The sequence below is a fragment of the Entelurus aequoreus genome, linkage group LG22 (assembly GCF_033978785.1).
Source record: "Entelurus aequoreus isolate RoL-2023_Sb linkage group LG22, RoL_Eaeq_v1.1, whole genome shotgun sequence".
In the NCBI taxonomy this organism is placed as follows: domain Eukaryota; kingdom Metazoa; phylum Chordata; class Actinopteri; order Syngnathiformes; family Syngnathidae; genus Entelurus; species Entelurus aequoreus.
The window spans coordinates 44395481-44417966 of NC_084752.1; the positions used below are offsets into that span (position 1 = coordinate 44395481).

Consider the following 22486-nt stretch of genomic DNA (forward strand, 5'->3'; position numbering starts at 1 on the left):
AATACATATGTGTGTGTGTATAAATGCGGTATAGCTCGGTTGGTAGAGCAGCAGCCGTGCCAGCAATTTGAGGGTTCCCGGTTCGATCCCCGCTTCCGCCATCCTAGTCACTGTCGTTGTGTCCTTGGGCAAGACGCTTTACCCACCTGCTCCCAGTGCCACCCACACTGCTTTAAATGTAACTTAGATATTGGGTTTCACTATGTAAAGCGCTTTGAGTCACTAGAGAAAAGCGCTATATAAATATAATTCACTTCACTTGTTATTTTAGTTCTTTTTTAATCTGTCCTCTCCAGCCACTCAGACAAATCATATAGTTGATGCAGATGCTTATATCTGCAATACAGATTTACTTTACAAAAGAGAAGTGTTGCATATTTCTCTTTTTGCCTTATTTGTATTTGGCTTTATTAAATGTTTGGGTAGAATCTCATTTAAAAAAATAAATAAAAATAAACTGTTTGCTGTTCGCAATACAAAAAAGTTTTGGAGCTGAATGTAGTTAAACATAGAACTGGCATCCAATGTCATTAAAAAATGTATTGATTTTAAATCGAGAAACGTTTTAAATGAAGAATCGATTCTTAGGCCTGGGCTGATAACAAATTTTGCTTGACGATATATATTTACCTACAAATTATTGCCGATAAACGATATTATTGCCATTATTTATGAGACCAAATTAACCATTGGTTTAATGATAATACATACCGGTAATAATAATGCATGCATACCCTTTTAAATGCAATACATTTGTATTTTTCGTGTGTTTTAATGTCATTTAAATAAAACATTTTACATTTCCAAGTTGAATAAAACAAAAAAATATAAATAAAATATACTTTGTCTGTTAGCAAAATTTTGCACTTGAATAAAAATTACAACCAAAAGCTATAAATATCTTAAGGAGGGTATTGGTGGAGGGGGGGGACGGACTGACATGGGGGCTCAACCATAACAATGAATAAAATAGCTGAATAAAGTGTTGACAAACAAAAGTAGTACTTCAATATTCAACATGTAGGCAGTGGTAGAGTTGTACATGACTTAACTGACAATCACGTTAGGACATTTTTAAACAAAAGTGCAAAGTAATATTCACCATAGTTTAAACAGATGTATTATTAGATCATATGCAAAACAAATTTAAGTCTGGCAGATTCCGAGTGAGGAACACCGACATAACAGCACTTTAAAAAAATGCTAGTTTTATAACAGTATCAGTGTTTCCCATAAACTGCCAAGATACCTGTAGCGGTGGGGGAGTGGCTATGGGCGTGGTCACCATGACATCTTCGAGTAATTTGCATAATTTAAGTATCATATCATTGTAATATGATTTTCTCTAAAAAGGCTCAAAAAATGTATACTTACTAATTAATAATAACAGTTTTGTTTTAAACGTCCATCCATCCATCCATCCTACAATATAATTACAACACTATGTACATCAGGGGTCACCAACCTTTTTGAAAGCAAGAGCTACTTCTTGGGTACTGATTAATGCAAAGGGCTACCAGTTTAAAAACACTTAAATAAATTGCCAGAAATAGCCGATTTGCTCAATTTACCTTTAACTATATGTTATTATTAATAATTAATTATATTTACACTTAATTGAACGGTTTAAAAGAGGAGAAAACACGAAAAAAATTACAATTAAATTTTGAAACATAGTTTATCTTCAATTTCGACTCTTTAACATTCAAAATTCAACCGAAAAAAAGAAGAGAAAAACCAGCTAATTTGAATCTTTTTGAAAAAATTAAAAAACGAATTTATGGAACATCATTAGTAATTTTTCCTGATTAAGATTAATTTTAGAATTTTGATGACATGTTTTAAATAGGTTAAAATCCAATCTGCAGTTTGTTAGAATATATAACAAATTGGACCAAGCTATATTTCTAACAAAGACAAATAATTATTTCTTCTAGATTTTCCAGAACAAAAATTTTAAAGGAAATTCAAAAGACTTTGAAATAAGATTTAAATTTGATTCTACAGATTTTCCAGAATATATATTTTTTTAATTTTAATCAGAATAAGTTTGAAGAAATATTTCACAAATATTCTTCGTCGAAAAAACAGAAGCTAAAATTAAGAATTAAATTAAAATATATTTAGTATTCTTTACAATAGAAAAAATAAATTTACTTGAACATTGATTTAAATTGTCAGGAAAGAAGAGGAAGGAATTTAAAAGGTAAAAAGGTATATGTGTTTAAAAATCCTAAAATCATTTTAAGGTTGTATTTTTTCTCTAAAATTGTCTTTCTGAAAGTTATAAGAAGCAAAGTAAAAAAATTAATGGATTTATTTAAACAAGTGAAGACCAAGTCTTTAAAATATTTTCTTGGATTTTCAAATTCTATTTGAGTTTTGTCTCTCTTAGAATTAAAAATGTCGAGCAAAGCGAGACCAGCTTGCTAGTAAATAAATACAATTTAAAAAATAGAGGCAGCTCACTGGTAAGTGCTGCTATTTGAGCTATTTTTAGAACAGGCCAGCGGGCTACTCATCTGGTCCTTACGGGCTACCTGGTGCCCGCGGGCACCGCGTTGGTGACCCCTGATGTACATATTTCGCTTTATTCAACACTGCCTGGGGCTCTAACGACTTCCAATGATGGTTAAAAATGATGCCAGCACGAAAAGAAAGCAATCCTCAAATAGGAAGAAATTGCAGAAAAGAGGGAGGAAATGACCGGTGGAAAATGTGGAAAAAGGTGGCAGAGGGAGCGGAATGAGCTGATGAGTGAAAAAGCTCAGGTCGTTTTCTTTTAACGGCGTTCTGTGTCATTTGTCTGACCGTCTGGCAAACAGAAGCACTGCCGCCACTTCTTCAGTAAAGCCATAATAGTATTATAGGAAGAAGTAGAAGACAGACTTTGCCTACACTGCAAAAAGTGGAATCTAAGTAAGATGAAATATCTCAAATAAGGGTGATATTTGCTTATTTTCTGTCTGATAAGATCATTCTTCTCACTAAGCAGATTTGATGTTAGAGTGTTTTACTTGTTTTAAGTGTTTTGCTCCTAAATGATGTCAGTAAGATATTACAGCTTGTTGCTGAGATTTGATGAGCTATATTGAGTAAAACATGCTTGAAACTAGAATATCAACTGTTGCAAAGCTGTGTCATCAACACTCACAAGTAGAAAACTACTTTTTTAAAGTCATCATTTCTTATTTCAAGCATGAAATTAAAAAAAATCATGACTTTGACACAATTGTGTCTCATAATTAAAACAGATGACAGCCAAATGGACTTTGCTGTTTTATTTCCAATGAAACAATAGAACATACGTACTCATATAGTAGTACAGTTGGCACAGTACAGTAAACTGACAGTTAATATTTAAACATTTAACATTTCTAACTATTTTGAACAGAAATAGTTCATGCACATTCAGATAAATTCTTCAAAATTACAATTAAAAAAATGTTGGCCGGGGGCCGGGCTGTAAATATGGGCACTAATTGACTGAAAGAGCATGCACTTGGCGCGATGATGTCATGTTATCCATGGAAAAATGCATTTTTAGACAATATGATTTGCCTGAGCGGCTAGGAGACCCCGAGAGTAACAAGCGCTTGCCTTGTTGCCTTTCCATTAAGAACAATATATTAGTTTTTAGTAGGGATGCCGGATAATGGCTTTTTGCCGATATCCGATGTGCCGATATTGTCCAACTCTTTAATTACCGATACTGATATCAACCAATACCGATATCAACCGATACCGATATCAACCGATATATACAGTCGTGGAATTAACACATTATTATGCCTAATTTGGACAACCATGTATGGTGAAGATAAGGTACTTTTTAAAAAAATGAATTAAATAAAATAAGATAAATAAATTAAAAACATTTTCTTGAATAAAAAAGAAAGTAAAACAATATAAAAACTAGGGATGTCCGATAATGGCTTTTTGCCGATATCCGATATTCCGATATTGTCCAACTCTTTAATTACCGATACCGATATCAACCGATACCGATATCAACCGATATATGCAGTCGTGGAATTAACACATTATTATGCCTAATTTGGACAACCAGGTATGGTGAAGATAAGGTACTTTTTTAAAAAATTAGTAAAATAAGATAAATAAATTAAAAACATTTTCTTGAATAAAAAACAAAGTAAAACAATATAAAAACAGTTACATAGAAACTAGTAATGAATGAAAATGAGTAAAATTAACTGTTAAAGGTTAGTACTATTAGTGGAGCAGCAGCACGCACAATCATGTGTGCTTACGGACTGTATCCCTTGCAGACTGTATTGATATATATTGATATATAATGTAGGAACCTACCAGAATATTAATAACAGAAAGAAACAACCCTTTTGTGTGAATGAGTGTAAATGGGGGAGGGAGGTTTTTTGGGTTGGTGCACTAATTGTAAGTGTATCTTGTGTTTTTTATGTGGATTTAATAAAAAAAAAACAAAAAAAAAACAAAAACGATACCGATAATAAAAAAACCGATACCGATAATTTCCGATATTACATTTTAACGCATATATCTCTAATAAAAACAGTTCCATAGAAACTAGTAATTAATGAAAATTTGTAAAATTAACTGTTAAAGGTTAGTACTATTAGTGGAGCAGCAGCACGCACAATCATGTGTGCTTACGGACTGTATCCCTTGCAGACTGTATTGATATATATTGATATATAATGTAGGAACCAGAATATTAATAACAGAAAGAAACAACCCTTTTGTGTGAATTAATGTGAATGAGTGTAAATGGGGGAGGGAGGTTTTTTGGGTTGGTGCACTAATTGTAAGTGTATCTTGTGTTTTTTATGTGGATTTAATAAAAAATAAAAAATAAAAATAAAAATACGATACTGATAATAAAAAAAACGATACAGATAATTTCCGATATTACATTTTTAACGCATTTATCGGCCGATAATATCGGCAGACCGATATTATCGGACATCTCTAGTTTTTAGTATAAGTTTGCTGGTTTCAGGAAATGTAATGCCGAGCGCATATCATTATGTCAAGATAATGGCACTAGCATTTACTTCATTTAAGAACATTTTTCAACATATTGAGCAAAAAGGTCTCTTTTTTTTTTCTACCAAGAAAAGTGCACTTGTTATTAGTGAGTATATACTTATTTTAAGCTATTTTTGGGTTCATTGAGGTTAGCTAATTTGACTTGTTTTGGGAAGTCTTGACAAGCCACATTTTCTTGTTCTATTGGCAGATAATTTTGCTTAGTTCAAATAAAATACCCCTCATTTTTTTATTTTTTTTTCTTGTTTTTGAACACTGACTTTTTGCAGTGTAAATGAGCATTTCTGTCAAGCCCATTCTTCTAACCTGATGATGCAAAGAAAAAAAAAGCTTGAAAAACTTACGGGGAGATCAGCATAAAAGTAGTGTTTCCTGTCAAAAAGGGACTTCCTGTTTATGCTGCAGTTGAGGGCGAGCCCCGTCATCACCGCTGCCTCAACGCATCGCCTGTTCAACACCTGGAAAGACATAAATGTTCATTATTGATGACATTATTATTATTTTCGCGCAATGGTAATGAAGTCCTGACTCTCACAGGTAACGTGCCGGGTAAGGAGGCGTCCAAGAATGACACCAGGGAGTTTGGAGGAGACATGAAATGGACCCCAGAGCCGGAGAACAACTTGGTGTTGGAGTGAATCTGGGCGTGGATCTCCAGGCCCACCACTCCTTCCAGCTGCAGAGGAACACTGAGGACGAGAAGGAAGCAGACGACTTAACAAAAGTCTTACAATACATCGGAATGCAGTTGTAGTTTGGTAAAGGTTGAGTTACACCAAAGACACGTGAAAAAAATAAATACAAGTTAAAGTTAAAGTACACACTACGTGTGACGAAATTATTCTCTGCATTTGACCCATCACCCTTGATCACCCCCTGGGAGGTGAGGGGAGCAGTGAGCAGCAGCGGTGGCCACGCTCAGGAATCATTTTTGGTGATTTAACCCCCAATTCCAAGCCTTGATGCTGAGTGCCAAGCGGGGAGGTAATGGCTCCCATTTTTATAGTCTTTGGTATGACTTGGCCGGGGTTTGAACACAAAGTTGTGTATTAGTGTAATGTTACAAGAATTAGCTTTTATTTTGAAAAGAAAAACTCAATATTAGTAGAATTGAAATTGTATTGTGAAAAAAAAGTTCCAATACTAAAAATATAAAATTTTATTTTTTAAAGAAAAAAAACAAGATATACTGTTAGACATTAATTGATTTGATTGATTGATTGAAACTTTTGTTAGTAGATTGCACAGCACAGTACATATTCCGTACAGTTGACCACTAAATGGTAACACCCCAATAAGTTTTTCAACTTGTTTAAGTCGCATTTTGTTTGCAAAATTCATTCAGAAAGTTTAGTTGAAAAGTAGTGAATAATTTTAATGTTGCATTTTTTATTTTTTTTAATAAAGTCAATACATTACTAACATAAAAAAGTAATTATGTAGCCATATTTATAGTGAAAGTTGCAAAAGTGTGTATTTTTAAGCAAACGTATCATTAGAAAGAAAAACTCTAAAAGCATTATGTTGATGTATTTTTGTATGAGGGGAAAAAAAGCACAATAAAAGAAAAAAGAACATCCATCCATTTCCTACCGCTTGTCCTTACACCAAAGACACACGAAAAAAATAAATAAAAGTTAAGTTAAAGTTAAAATACACACTAGATGTGGCGAAATTATTCTCTGCATTTGACCAATCCCCCTTGATCACCCCCTGAGAGGTGAGGGGAGCAGTGAGCAGCAGCGGTGCCCGCGCCCGGGAATCATTTTGTTGATTTAACCCCCAATTCCAACCCTTGATGCTGAGTGTCAAGCAGGGAGGTAATGGCTCCTATTTTTATAGTCTTTGGTATGACTCGGCCGGGGTTTGAACACAAAGTTGTGTATTAGTGTAATGTTACAAGAATAAGCTTTTATTTTGAAAAGAAAAAGTCAATATTAGTAGAATTGAAATTGTATTGCGAAAAAAAAGTTGCAATACTAAAATTATAAAATTTTATTTTTTTAAGAAATTAAACAAGATATATTGTTAGACATTCGCATTCTGTTTGCAAAATTCATTCAGAAAGTTTAGTTGAAAAGTAGTGAATAATTTTAATGTTGCATTTATTTATTTTATTTAGCCATTACATTACTGTAAGTCACCGCATTGATTTTAAATGACTTTTGTTTTAAAATCCCTAAATGGCCTGGCCCCACAATACCCGACCGAGCTTCTGCACCATCATACCTCGTCTAGAGCCCTAAGGTCAGCTGACCAACTGCTGTTGGCGGTCCCCAGATCCAGGCTAAAGACCAGAGGGGACAGAGCCTTTTCCGTTGCCGCCCCTAAGCTCTGGAACACCCTTCACATTAGGTCAGCCCAGAGCCTGGGGGTCTTTAAAACCCTTCTTAAGACCTACCTCTTCTCACTGGCCTTCAACCTGAGCTGAGCCCGCCCACTAGGCCACCATTTCTAGTCCCCCCCCCCCCCCCACCCCTTTGCTTTAATTTTTTTTCAATTTGTCGCACTTTTATTATTTCATTATTTATATCTTGCAATTTTACTTCTTATTAGAACTCTTTTACCGTATTGCTTTTGCACTATCTTGTTTCCCTTCCACATCCCCGGATTGTAAATAACCAAATGACAATAATCTAATGTATATACTTGTTCTTATGCTATCTGAACTCACTATGTTCTCTGCTCGCTGTACATATCCTACCAAGTCAGACCTACACTATTTCAATGTCCATTTCTCTGATGATGCAATCGTTGATGACTGAAGTGCTGATATCAACCCAACCCTCCACATCCCACCCCCCGGATTGTAAATAATTCAATGTATATATATACTCTGATGATTAACTTGTGTGATGACTGTATTATGATAGTATATATTTGTACCATGAATTGATTACGTCAGGGGTGTCCAAACTTTTTCCACTGAGGGCCGCACACTGAAAAATCAAAGCAAGCGGGGGCCATTTTGATATTTTTTATTTTAAAAAACCAATACAATATATGTATAAAAAAATATACATTTAGGCCTCCACTCAGGCTTGATACCGGGGACTCCAAAGGGTTTGGGTTCAAAAAAAAAAAATGTAATTTAGTATTATTATTATTCAAAGTTTCAAATATCTAGATCAACATTAGGTATATCTGTCAATATAACATTTTTTTTTTTTTTTTAGATTTAAGTTGTATGCCCTTTTTGTCAGAGAAAACCCAGTTTTTTTATGGAAAAAACACAAAATATGAAATATTTTCCCCCAATAACATTTTAAAGTGGAACATTTCAGATTATATAATAATTGGAACTCATAACATAACTCATGACAACATTGATTTTAATTTTTTTTTGATTTTTTGAGCAATGACACTTAAAAAAAAAAAAATTAACACTAAAATTATTGGGGATCCAAAAGGGTCCTGCTCAGTAAAGTGTTAAAAAATAAATCGTAATTTAAAAAAAAACTGTTAACACAATAGTCTCGAGATCAACTTCAGATCTATCCGCCAATTATAACTTGTATTGTTGTTTATTATGTTCCTTGTTTGTTCATTTTAGGCCCTTCTTTAAAAAAAAAAAAAAAACAGTTTTTTATATGCCAACACAAAATATGCAACATTTCCCCCGAAAAATATCTCAAAGTAGAATATTTAATGTGACCTAATTGGAGCCTTGAATAGGTCTATAATTCATTTTTGATTCATTATTATGTTTTAAAGAAAGAAACAGCCTGCATGACAGCTTAGTGTTATTAGAGTCAACATAGCAACATTTTATTGTCACCTGTTACTCTTTTATACCACTTTTTATGGTTTTTTTAATCGTACTTTTAGAATGTGCCGTTAAAAAATTAACTGCGGGCCGCAAATGGCCCTCGGGCCGCACTTTGGACATCCCTGGATTACGTGGACCCGGACTTAAACAAGTTGAAAAATGTATTGGGGTGTTACCATTTAGTGGTCAATTGTACGGAATATGTACTGTACTGTGCAATCTACTAATAAATGTTTCAATCAATCAAAAAGCTAATTCATTGTTTATGTTCTTTGTTTGTTTTTGTTTTTTCTTTTTTGCTCCATGCTTTTTAACCTGTAAAGCACTTTGGTCCAATTTAAAAATTGTTGTAAACGTGCTATATAAATAAAGTTGCCTTGCCTTACTAACATAAAAAATGTGATTTTTGTAGCCATATTTATAGTGAAAGTTCCAAAAGTATGTATTTTTAAGCAAACTTATAACTAGAAAGAAAAACTCTAAAAAGCATTATGTTGATGTATTTTTGTATGAGGGGAAAAAAAAGAACAATAAAAGAAAAAAGAACATCCATCCATTTTGCTACCGCTTGTCCCGCTCGGGGTCGCGGGGAGGCGGGGTACACCCTGGACAATAACAACCCGAGAAAAAAAAGGAACATTCCCACACGAAGGTAAACACCAGAAAACATTCTCTCTCCGAAGACGAGACATACAAAACATGAAACATTTGTCTTCTCATTGAGTGACTACAAGTTTAATAGAAGAAGTGCACTCGGACGCTTTACAAAGTCAGTGCAGTGTACTTTGACGACGTTTCTTTCTTTTAGTTTATTTCGAACATGAACACATTTACATCATAATACATCACACAATTTCATATCATTTCATTTACATCATGCCCGAAAAGGAGTAGGAAGAAGCAAAGCTTATTTAATCCTACCCCTTTCCCACTTCAAAGCATTTACAATTATATAAAATCATTTACTGACCTTTTTATATAATAAAATAACATCTATGAATTAGTATATACAACAGTTTGTAATATGTAATTAATTAATTCAGTCATTATTAACATACTGAGATGAAGAATATTTTCAATAAGGTTGGAAGTTTTTCTCATAATTCTTCTTTGTACTTTGTAAGCACTATTAATTTAAACAACCTCTTAAACTGGATCATGTCAGTACAATTTTTAACTTCTTTACTTAATCCATTCCATCATTTAATTCCACATACTGTTATGCTAAAAGTTTTAAGTGTTGTACGTGCATATAAATGTTTTAAATTATTTTTTCCTCTAAGGTTATATTTCTCCTCTTTAGTTGAGAAGAAATGTTGTACATTCTTTGGTAGCAGGTTATAGATTGCTTTGTACATCATTTTAGCTGTTTGCAATTTTACCAAATCACCAAACTTTAATATTTTTGACTTAATAAATAAAGTTTTTGTATGTTCTCTATATCCAACATTATGTATTATTCTAACTGATCTTTTTTGTAACATGGTTAACGAAAGTAGCGCACATTTGTAGTTATTTCCCCATATTTCTGCACAATAAGTCAGATATGGTAACACTAGTGAGCAGTAGAGAATATGAAGTGATTTTTGGCCCAGGACGTGTTTTGTTTTATTCATTATTGAAATGTTTTTTGCTACCTTATGTTGTATGTTTTGTATATGAGATTTCCAGTTCATTTTATCATCTATTAATACTCCCAAAAATCTGGTTTCTTTTACCCTTTCGATGTCTACTCCGTCTATTTGTATTTAGACGTTCACCTACCCTTTCGTCCTGGCCTGTAGTCGGTGGTCGTTAGTCGAAGCAGACATATTTAGTCTCCTGGCGGCAAACGACGCATTTCGACAAAATAATGTTGCTTTTATCATTTTGTAGTGAACGCCGCCTGCCACTGTCACAGCCGAGGTAGCCATGTTGTTTGTCGCGGACATACACGGGAGTTGTAGTTTATACCAGCGCTTGAGGCTCGTAAGAAATATGAAAGAAAACTACAAATCCCAGTTAAAGCGAGTATTAAGACTTCCGGGTCGCGACACCGGATTTCCGGTTGTACATTTGGCGGGACTTCTCCCCTATCAATAAGTCGGCGGGTGTTATTCCGTGATTACAAGCAACTCGCTTCAACATGATGGCCTCGAATGGAACGACGGTTAATGGCGGCGAGTCTCGCCCGGCTGTTAATGGAAGCGCCGACGAAAAGAAAGACGCCTTCACCTTCAGCCCGCAGCCCACCGTGGAAGACATCCGACGCATGCAAGCGGAGTTCACCGACGAGCGCGCCTGGAATCAGTTCCACCAGCCCCGCAACCTGCTGCTGGCCATGGTCGGGGAGGTGGGCGAGGTGTCGGAGCTCTTCCAGTGGAAGGGCGAGGTGGCCGAGGGTCTGCCGGACTGGAGCGAGGCCGAGCGGGAGCAGCTGGCCCACGAACTCAGCGACGTGTTCATCTACCTGGTGGAGCTGGCCGAGAAGTGCCGGGTGGATCTCCCCCAGGCGGTGCTGCACAAGATGGCCCTCAACAGGATCAAGTACCCCGCCAGCAAAGTGCACGGCTCGGCCAAGAAGTACACGGAATATGACGACTGATGCTTGGAGAAAGTCAGACTTTGCTGGTGTGGTGGTCGTCTAATGCTGCTCGTTTTTTTTGTTTTTTTTTAACTTTTTTTTTTGTTCGGTTAAATGACTTTTTTTTACTGCTGTTAAACCCTGTTAACACATACGAAGTGACAATCAGCCACTATGAGAGTTGATTTTAAACATTTAAAAACAATATTTAAGAGGGTATTAAAATGTTACTTGTTATGACATTTGCCTATAAGGGCATGAACATCACTGGAATGTAACAGGACTACTTTTTGTTCTTGACTTTTCCCCATCCAGTTAAAAGTGTCTGCAGAGATAACCCAAAGTAAAAGTTTCTTTAACTCTCTTTTTTGTGTTGTTGTTGGATTTATTCACTCGTATGTACATTTTGACAATCTAATTCCTGCTTTTTTAGAGATCTTGATGATTTTAAACAGTAACATGAATCAGCAGTTTTTTTTCTACATATTAAATACCACAAAAACCTCGTCAATATAGACAGTATTAGGCTTAGTTTATTATTGCAGATAAATTGGAGACCAAATTAACTTATTTAATATTGCATACAAATGTAAATATACCCCTTAAAATGCAGTACACATACAACGTGACAATCAGCCACTATGAGAGTTGATTTTAAACATTTAAAAACAATATTTAAAAGGGTATTAAAATGTTACTTGTTATGACATTTGCCTATAAGGGCATGAACATCACTGGAATGTAACAGGACTACTTTTTGTTCTTGACTTTTCCCCATACAGTTAAAAGTGTCTGCAGAGATAAACCAAAGTAGAAGTTTCTTTAACTCTCCTTTTTGTGTTGTTGTTGGAATTATTCACTCGTATGTACATTTTGACAATCTAATTCCTGCTTTTTTAGAGATCTACTTGATGATTTTAAACAGTAACATGAATCAGCAGCTTTTTCTACATATTAAATACCACAAAAACCTCGTCAATATAGACATTATTAGGCTTAGTTTATTATTGCAGATAAATTATATTTGGAGACCAAATTAACTACTGATTTAATATTGCATAAAAATGTAAATATACCACTTAAAATGCAGTACACATACAAAGTGACAATCAGCCAATATGAGAGTTGATTTTAAACATTAAAACAAAATATATTTAAAAGGGTATTAAAATGTTACTTGTTATGACATTTGCCTATAAGGGCATGAACATCACTGGAATGTAACAGGACTACTTTTTGTTCTTGAGTTTTCCCCATACAGTTAAAAGTGTCTGCAGAGATAAACAAAAGTAAAAGTTTCTGGTATGCAAAAGTGACTTCTTGATGATTTTAAACAGTAACATGAATCACCAGTTTTTTTCCACATATTAAATACCACAAAAACCTTGTCAATATAGACAATATTAGGCTTAGTTTATTATTGCAGATAAATTGGAGACCAAATTAACTGATTTAATATTGCATACAAATGTAAATATACCTCTTAAAATGCAATACACATACAAAGTGACAATCAGCCAATATGAGAGTTGATTTTAAACATTAAAACAAAATATATTTAAAAGGGTATTAAAATGTTACTTGTTATGACTTTTGCCTATAAGGGCATGAACATCACTGGAATGTAACAGGACTACTTTTTGTTCTTGAGTTTTCCCCATCCAGCTAAAAGTGTCTGCAGAGATAAACCAAAGTAAAAGTTTCTTTAACTCTCCTTTTTGTGTTGTTGTTGGAATTATTCACTCATATGTACATTTTGACAATCTAATTCCTGCTTTATTTAGAGATCTCCTTGATGATTTTAAACAGTAACATGAATCAGAAGCTTTTTCCACATATTAAATACCACAAAAACCTCGTCAATATAGACATTATTAGGCTTAGTTTATTATTGCAGATAAATTGGAGACCAAATTAACTGATTTAATATTGCACACAAATGTAAATATACCCCTTAAAATGCAGTACACATACAAAGTGACAATCAGCCAATATGAGAGTTGATTTTAAACACTTAAAAACAATATTTAAAAGGGTAATAAAATGTTACTTGTTATGACATTGGCCTATAAGGGCATGAACATTACTGGAATGTAACAGGACTACTTTTTTGTTCTTGACTTTTCCCCATACACTCAAAAGTGTCTGCAGAGATAAACCAAAGTAAAAGTTTCTTTAACTCTGCTTGTTGGAATTATTCACTCATATGTACATTTTGACAATCTAATTCCTGCTTTTTTAAGAGATCTCCTGGTATGCAAAAGTGACTTCTTGATGATTTTAAACCGTAACATGAATCAGCAGGTTTTTTTCTACATATTAAATACCGCAAAAACCTCGTCAAAATAGACAGTATTAGGCTTAGTTTATTATTGCACATAAATTATATTTGGAGGCCAAATTAACTACGGATTTAATATTGCATACAAATAATGTAAATATACCCCTTAAAATGCAGTACACATACAAATTGACAATCAGCCAATATGAGAGTTGATTTTAAGCATTTAAAAAAATATATTCAAAAGGGTATTAAAATGTTACTTCTTATGACATTTGCCTATAAAGGCATGAACATTACTGGAATGTAACAGGACTACTTTTTGTTCTTGAGTTTTCCCCATCCAGTTAAAAGTGTCTGCAGAGATAAACCAAAGTAAAAGTTTCTTTAACTCTCCTTTTTGTGTTGTTGTTGGATTTATTCACTCGTATGTACATTTTGACAATCTAATTCCTGCTTTTTTAGAGATCTCCTTGATGATTTTAAACAGTAACATGAATCAGCAGCTTTTTCTACATATTAAATACCACAAAAAGATCGTCAAAATAGACAGTATTAGGCTTAGTTTATTATTGCACATAAATTATATTTTGCGATCAAATTAACTGATTTAATATTGCATACAAATGTAAATATACCCCTTAAAATGCAGTACACATACAAAGTGACAATCAGCCAATATGAGAGTTGATTTTAAGCATTTAAAAAAATATATTCAAAAGGGTATTAAAATGTTACTTGTTATGACATTTGCCTATAAAGGCATGAACATCACTGGAATGTAACAGGACTACTTTTTGTTCTTGACTTTTCCCCATACACTTAAAAGTGTCTGCAGAGATAAACCAAAGTAAAAGTTTCTTTAACTCTACTTTTTGTGTTGTTGTTGGAATTATTCACTCATATGTACATTTTGACAATCTAATTCCTGCTTTTTTAGAGATCTCCTTGATGATTTTAAGCAGTAACATGAATCAGCAGCTTTTTCTACATATTAAATACCACAAAAAGCTAGTCAATATAGACAGTATTAGGCTTAAAATGTTACTTGTTATGACATTTGCCTATAAGGGCATGAACATCACTGGAATGTAACAGGACTACTTTTTGTTCTTGACTTTTCCCCATCCAGTTAAAAGTGTCTGCAGAGATAAACAAAAGTAAAAGTTTCTTTAACTCTGCTTGTTGGAATTATTCACTCATATGTACATTTTGACAATCTAATTCTTGCTTTTTTTTTTTAGATCTCCTGGTATGCAAAAGTGACTTCTTGATGATTTTAAACAGTAACATGAATCAGCAGTTTTTTTCTACATATTAGATACCACAAAAAGCTCGTCAAAATAGACATTATTAGGCCTAGTTTATTATTGCAGATAAATTATATTTGGAGACCAAATTAACTACTGATTTAATATTGCATAAAAATGTAAATATACCACTTAAAATGCAGTACACATACAAAGTGACAATCAACCAATATGAAAATTTATTTTAAACATTTAAAAACAATATTTAAAAGGGTATTAAAATGTTACTTGTTATGACATTTGCCTATAAGGGCATGAACATCACTGGAATGTAACAGGACTACTTTTTGTTCTTGACTTTTCCCCATACACTTAAAAGTGTCTGCAGAGATAAACCAAAGTAAAAGTTTCTTTAACTCTGCTTGTTGGAATTATTCACTCATATGTACATTTTGACAATCTAATTCCTGCTTTTTTAGAGATCTCCTTGATGATTTTAAACAGTAACATGAATCAGCAGCTTTTTCCACATATTAAATACCACAAAAACCTCGTCAATATAGACATTATTAGGCTTAATTTATTATTGTAGATAAATTATATTTGGAGACCAAATTAACTGATTTAAAATAAAAAGTGTTTCTCGCCCTCCTGTCGGTCATTTTTTCTTAACAATGATCTGGCAGCAGCCAGCGTCATCTCACAAGACCCTCGGGTGGCGTGAATGTCAATCAAGTGACCAAAGTGACGTCTTGGTGAAGATTGATGATCCATCATTTTTAGGTCTATTTTTTTCAATGCCTGTCTGGTGATGGACTGACACACCCTCCACCATCCACCGCTAGCTCGCCATCCACGTAATGGCCACCCCTGGTGCAATATTTTGTAAAAACACTGCTTTTTTTAACAGTAAACTTCTGGTGACCGAGTTGGCAATTTTTTTTTTACTGTAAAATGTATAAAAATGTTTTACTGTGTAGAGCAGTCTTTTTCAACCTTTTCTGAGCCCAGGCACATTTTTTCCCATAGAAAAAATCCTGAGGCACACCACCAGCAGAAAACATTAAAAAATTAATAATAAAAAGTCGTTCTTGCAATTGTTGGATATGAATTCAAACCATAACCAAGCATGCATCACTATAGCTCTTGTCTCCAAGTAGGTGAACTGTCACCACCTGTCACATCACACCCTGACTTATTTGGACTTTTTTGCTGTTTTCCTGTGTCTAGTGTATGAGTTCTTGTCTTACACTCCTATTTTGTTGTTGTCATGTCATTTACGGATGTACTTTGTGGACGCCGTCTGCTCCACACATACTTGCCAACCCTCCCGTTTTTAGCGGGAGAATCCCGGTATTCAGCGCCTCTCCCGACAACCTCCCGGCAGAGATTTTCTCCCGACAAACTCCCGGTATTCAGCCGGAGCTGGAGGCCACGCCCCCTCCAGCTCAATGCGGACCTGAGACTGAGTGGGGACAGCCTGTTCTCACGTCCGCTTTCCCACAATATAAACAGCTTGCCTGCCCAATGACGTCATAACATCTAGGGCTTTTAGAGAGTAGAGTGCACAACTGCGCACACAACAAGGAGACGAAGCAGAAGGACGAGGAAGTTACAGACATGGCGACGCCGTCGACGAGCAAGATGAAGAAATACGCTTGCAAGTTCCAAAACGAATGGAAACCAGAATTTCAGTTCATCCAGGACAGTTCGAAGGGGAAGGGGTATGCTGCCTGTAAATTTTGTAGAACAGACTTCTCCATTGAACACGGTGGCCGAAATGATATACTCATCATGAACGGAGAAGTTAAACAGGACAATACTGCCATCTAATGCAGGGATCACCAACCTTTTTGAAACCAAGAGCTACTTCTTGGGTAGTGATTAATGCGAAGGGCTACCAGTTTGATACACACTTAAATAAATTGCCAGAAATAGCCAATTTGCTCAATTTACCTTTAACTCTGTTATTATTAATAATTAATGATATTTACACTTAATTGAACGGTTTAAAAGAGGAGAAAACACGAAAAAAATGACAATTAAATTTTGAAACATAGTTTATCTTCAATTTCGACTCTTTAAAATTCAAAATTCAACCGAAAAAAAGAAGAGAAAAACTAGCTAATTTGAATCTTTTTCAAAAAAATTAAAAAAAGAATTTATGGAACATCATTACTAATTTTTCCTGATTAAGATTAATTTTAGAATTTTGATGACATGTTTTAAATAGGTTAAAATCCAATCTGCACTTTGTTAGAATATATAACAAATTGGACCAAGCTATATTTCTAACAAAGACAAATCATTATTTCTTCTAGATTTTCCAGAACAAAATTTTTAAAAGAAATTCAAAAGTCTTTGAAATAAGATTTAAATTTGATTCTACAGATTTTCTAGATTTGCCGGAATAATTTTTAAAAATTTTAATCATAATAAGTTTGAAGAAATATTTCACAAATATTCTTCGTCGAAAAAACAGAAGCTAAAATGAAGAATTCAATTAAAATTTATTTATTATTCTTTACAATAAAAAAAATAAATTTACTTGAACATTGATTTAAATTGTCAGGAAAGAAGAGGAAGGAATTTAAAATGTAAAAAGGTATATGTGTTTAAAAATCCTAAAATCATTTTTAAGGTTGTATTTTTTTCTCTAAAATTGTCTTTCTGAAAGTTATAAGAACCAAAGTAAAAAAATTCATGAATTTATTTAAACAAGTGAAGACCAAGTCTTTAACATATTTTCTTGGATTTTCAAATTTTATTTGAGTTTTGTCTTTCTTAGAATTAAAAATGTCGGGCAAAGCGAGACCAGCTTGCTAGTAAATAAATACAATTTAAAAAATAGAGGCAGCTCACTGGTAAGTGCTGCTATTTGAGCTATTTTTAGAACAGGCCAGCGGGCTACTCATCTGGTTCTTACGGGCTACCTGGTGCCCGCGGGCACCGCGTTGGTGACCCCTGATCTAATGGATAGCCACCGGAACACTGAAATTGAAGTATTTCTTTTATTTATATGTAAATAAAATAAATATATATATATATAGCTAGAATTCACTGAAAGTCAAGTATTTCATACATATATATAAATATATATATATATGAAATACTCGAGTTGGTGAATTCTAGCTGTAAATAACCACGCCCCCAACCACCCCCCACCCCCAACCAAGCCCCCCCACACCTCCTACCCCCCACCTCCCGATATTGGAGGTCTCAAGGTTGGCAAGTATGGCTCCACACGCTGTAAGTTTTTGCTGTCGTCCAGCATTCTGTTTTTGTTTACTTTGCAGCCAGTTTAGTTTTAGTTCTGCATAGCCTTCCCTAAGCTTCAATGCCTTTTCTTAGCGGCACTCGCCTTTTGTTTATCTTTGGTTTAAGCATTAGACACCTTTTTACCCGCAAATCATTGTCGTCGTTCCCGACATCTACAAAGCAATTAGCTACCTGCTGCCCCCTACTGATATGGAAGAGTATTACACGGTTACTCTGCTGAACTCTAGACAGCACCGACACTCAACAACAACACATCATTTGCAGACTATAATTACTGGTTTGCAAAAAATATTTTTAACCCAATTAGGTGAAATTATATAATCTCCCGCGGCACACCAGACTGTATCTCACGGCACACTAGTGTGCCGCAGCACAGTGGTTGAAAAACACTGGTGTAGGGTAAAGAAGTATATAATAATCAAAGGCATGGGCAAATTGGCGTAGTATTTGCTGTGAATGGAGTTTGACACCCCCGCTGCATCTGCACGTGCATAAGAAGCGGCTCCCAAACGAACGACTCACAACTGGGAATCGGTTCTCATCAGCTGTTCCAAAGACTGGATTCCTTTGCGGACGTCACATCACAACCAACTGCCCCACTCCTTCATGTTGTGTCCCGATGTGTGATACACGACATGGGTTGTGTTGGACGGGTGCTAAATCACAGTAGATAAACTACAAGCTTCTTGGAGCTAACACAGCTCATTAGCGTTGAAGATAGACACAAAATGGCGTCTTCCCTGTAGGGCTTACTTTTAATTGACCTTTAAAGGCTTACTGAAATGAATTTTTTTTATTTAAACGGGAATAGCAGATCCATTCTATGTGTCATACTTGATAATTTCGCGATATTGCCATATTTTTGCTGAAAGGATTTAGTAGAGAAAATCGACAATAAAGTTCGCAACTTTTGCTCGCTGATAAAAAAAAGCCTTGCCTGTAGCGGAAGTAGCGTGACGTCACAGGAGCTAGTATTCCTCACAATTCCCCGTTGTTTACAATGGAGCGAGAGAGATTCGGACAGAGAAAGTGATGATTACCCCATTAATTTGAGCGAGGATGAAAGATTCGTAGATGAGGAACGTGAGAGTGAAGGACTAGAGTGCAGTGCAGGACGTATCTTTTTTCGCTCTGACCGTAACTTAGGTACAAGCTGGCTCATTGGATTCCACACTCTCTCCTTTTTCTATTGTGGATCACGGATTTGTATTTTAAACCACCTGGGATACTATATCCTCTTGAAAATGAGAGTCGAGCACGCGAAATGGACATTTAAAGTGACTTTTATCTCCACGACAATACATCGGTGACACACTTAGCTACTGAGACTTAAAACCAGGGGAGACAGGGCCTTCTCTGTGGTCGGCCCTAAACTCTGGAACACTCTGCCCCTCCATGTTCAAACTGCTTCCACAGTGGAGTGTTTTAAGTCTCGTCTTAAGACCCACTTTTATTCTTTGGCTTTTAACACTACGTGAGTTGTGTGGTCTTCTGTCCTCTGTTGTCCTGTGTGTTTTTTTTTTTTTAAATAAATTTTGATGTCTATTTTACTGTTTTAATTGGTTTTACCCTTTAAAAATCGCTTTTAATCATATTTATTTTTTATATTGTCTCTGTATTGGTTTTCTATTCATTTATTCTTTGTTTTTATTCAGTCATTGGTGTAGCATAATATTGTTTTTAATATTGTTTTTAACATGGCTGTGCAGCACTTTGGAAACATTCTCGTTGTGTAAATGTGCTATATAAATAAAGTGGATTGGATTGGACTGAGCTAACGTGCTAGCATCGTTCTCAAATGAAGATAGAAACAAAATAAATAAACCCCTGACTGGAAGGATAGACAGAAGATCAACAATACTATTAAACCATGTACATGTAACTACACGGTTACATCAACAGCCGTGCTCACCTGCGTTCGAGCGATCGACGGCGCGACGACGGACACCCATCATCGACGAAGCTCTGTAGCATGAGCTAATGTGATAGCATCGTTCTCAAATGCAGATAGAAACAAAATAAATAAACCCCTGACTGGAAGGATACACAGAAGATCAACAATACTATTAAACCATGTACATGTAACTACACGGTTAAAAATTCTCAGCCTGGTAAGGCTTAACAATGCTGTTGCTAACGACGCTAAGGCTAATTTAGCAACTTAGCAACCGGACCTCACAGAACTATGATAAAAACATTAGCGCTCCACCTACGCCAGCCAGCCCTCATCTTCCCATCAACACAACAGCCGTGCTCACCTGCGTTCCAGCGATCGACAGCGCGACGAAGGACTTCATCCGTGGGTTTGGCGGCAAGCATCGGCTAGGCGTAGTAAGTAGTCCTTGTTGTGTTGCTGTAAGTATTGTACTTAGCCGCTAAGACACCGATCGATCCCACCTACAACGTTCTTCTTTGCAGCCTCCATTGTTCATTAAACAAATTGCAAAAGATTCACCAACACAGATGTCCAGAATACTGTGGAATTTTGTCGAAGAAAACAAGAGGTTTTTCTATCGGGTCCGATGGGGTCCAACCACTTCCGTGGATTTTGTGACGTCACACGCATAAATCATATCCAAAGGAGTTTTTCAACCGGAAGTTTAGCGGGAAATTTAAAGGCCTACTGAAATTATTTTTATTTATTTAAACGGGGATAGCAGATCCATTCTATGTGTCATACTTGATCATTTCGCGATATTGCCATATTTTTGCTGAAAGGATTTAGTAGAGAAAATCGACGATAAAGTTCGCAACTTTTGCTCGCTGATAAAAAAAAAAGCCTTGCCTGTAGCGGAAGTAGCGTGACGTCACAGGAGCTAGTATTCCTCACAATTCCCCGTTGTTTACAATGGAGCGAGAGAGATTCCGACCGAGAAAGTGACGATTACCCCATTAATTTGAGCGAGGATGAAAGATTTGTAGATGAGGAACGTTACAGTGAAGGACTTGAGAGGCAGTGATGGACGTATCTTTTTTCGCTCTGACTATAACTTAGGTACAAGCTGGCTCATTGGATTCCACACTCTCTCCTTTTTCTATTGTAGATCACGAATTTGTATTTTAAACCACCTCGGATACTATATCCTCTTGAAAATGAGAGTCGAGAACGCGAAATGGACATTTAAAGTGACTTTTATCTCCACGACAATACATCGGCGAAATGCTTTAGCTACGAGCTAACGTGATAGCATCGTGCTTTAACTGCATATAGAAACAAAAGAAATAAACCCCTGACTGGAAGTATAGATAGAAAATCAACAATACTATTAAACCGTGGACATGTAAATACACGGTTAATGCTTTCCAGGCTGGCGAAGGTTAACAATGCTGTGCTAACGACGCCATTGAAGCTAACTTAGCAACCGGACTGCACAGAGCTATGCTAAAAACATTAGCTCTCCACCTACGCCAGCCAGCCCTCATTTGCTCATCAACACCCGTGCTCACCTGCGTTCCAGCGATCGGCAGAAGGACGAAGGACTTCACCCGATGCGTTTGGCGGCCCGGAGACGTAGGAAGTCAAGGTGAGGTCGGCGGCTAGCGCGGCTAGCGCTCCAACAAAGTCCTCCTGGTTGTGTTGCTGTAGTCCGCTGCTAATACACCGATCCCACCTACAACTGTCTTCTTTGCAGCCTTCATTGTTCATTAAAAAAATTGCAAAAGATGTCCAGAATACTGTGGAATTATGAAATGAAAACAGAGCTTTTTGTATAGGATTCTACGGGGTACCATAACTTCCGTTACTCGGACTTCGTCACGCGCATACGTCATCATATGTTTCAGCCGGATATTTCCCGGGAAGTTTTAAATGTCACTTTATAAGTTAACCCGGCCGTATTGGCATGTGTTGCAATGTTAAGATGTCATCATTGATCTATAAACTATCAGACTGCGTGGTCGCTAGTAGTGGCTTTCAGTAGGCCTTTAATGGCGCTGCAGTTTGTTAAGAAATCATCTATTTTGCCTTAAAAGTGCATTGCTGGGTTTAGTGTAACAGTTCTCCAAAATAAACCGCTCTGTACGCCTCTCTGAATTTTAGTTCCCTCGGGTCCAAATAATGGCAAGCTTATTGGTTCATTCCCCTCGTGTCCGAGTCCCCAGTCCAGCGCCTGGAGCGAGTCCCAGTGATGGACAGTCCCATATTGACTGATCAAAGCCCTGCACTGTTGTGGCCTGAAATGGGAGCGTGGGCTCGGTTAAAAAGGAGACTTTCCGGCCTGTCTGCTCTCATTTCTTGCAGCTCGCTGTTTTTTTGAGTGATTCCTCAAAGGGTGGAACCGATGAGGGGAAAAGTT

At 35.8% G+C, this 22486-nt stretch overlaps 2 protein-coding genes across 2 annotated transcripts in view; one reads left to right on the top strand and one right to left on the bottom strand.

The window, feature by feature from the left end:
- LOC133639812 (glutamyl-tRNA(Gln) amidotransferase subunit B, mitochondrial-like) overlaps positions 1-22486 on the bottom strand; it is a 137890-nt gene that overhangs the window by 27153 nt on the left and 88251 nt on the right. Inside the window, 2 exon segments of the mRNA XM_062033429.1 lie at positions 5394-5507; positions 5585-5738. Coding sequence (XP_061889413.1) covers positions 5394-5507; positions 5585-5738 — 268 coding nt within the window.
- Positions 10854-11716, top strand: LOC133639814 (dCTP pyrophosphatase 1-like). The gene has a single exon (XM_062033431.1). The coding sequence runs from the start codon at positions 10944-10946 to the stop codon at positions 11400-11402; it is 459 nt and encodes a 152-aa protein (XP_061889415.1). The 5' UTR covers positions 10854-10943; the 3' UTR covers positions 11403-11716.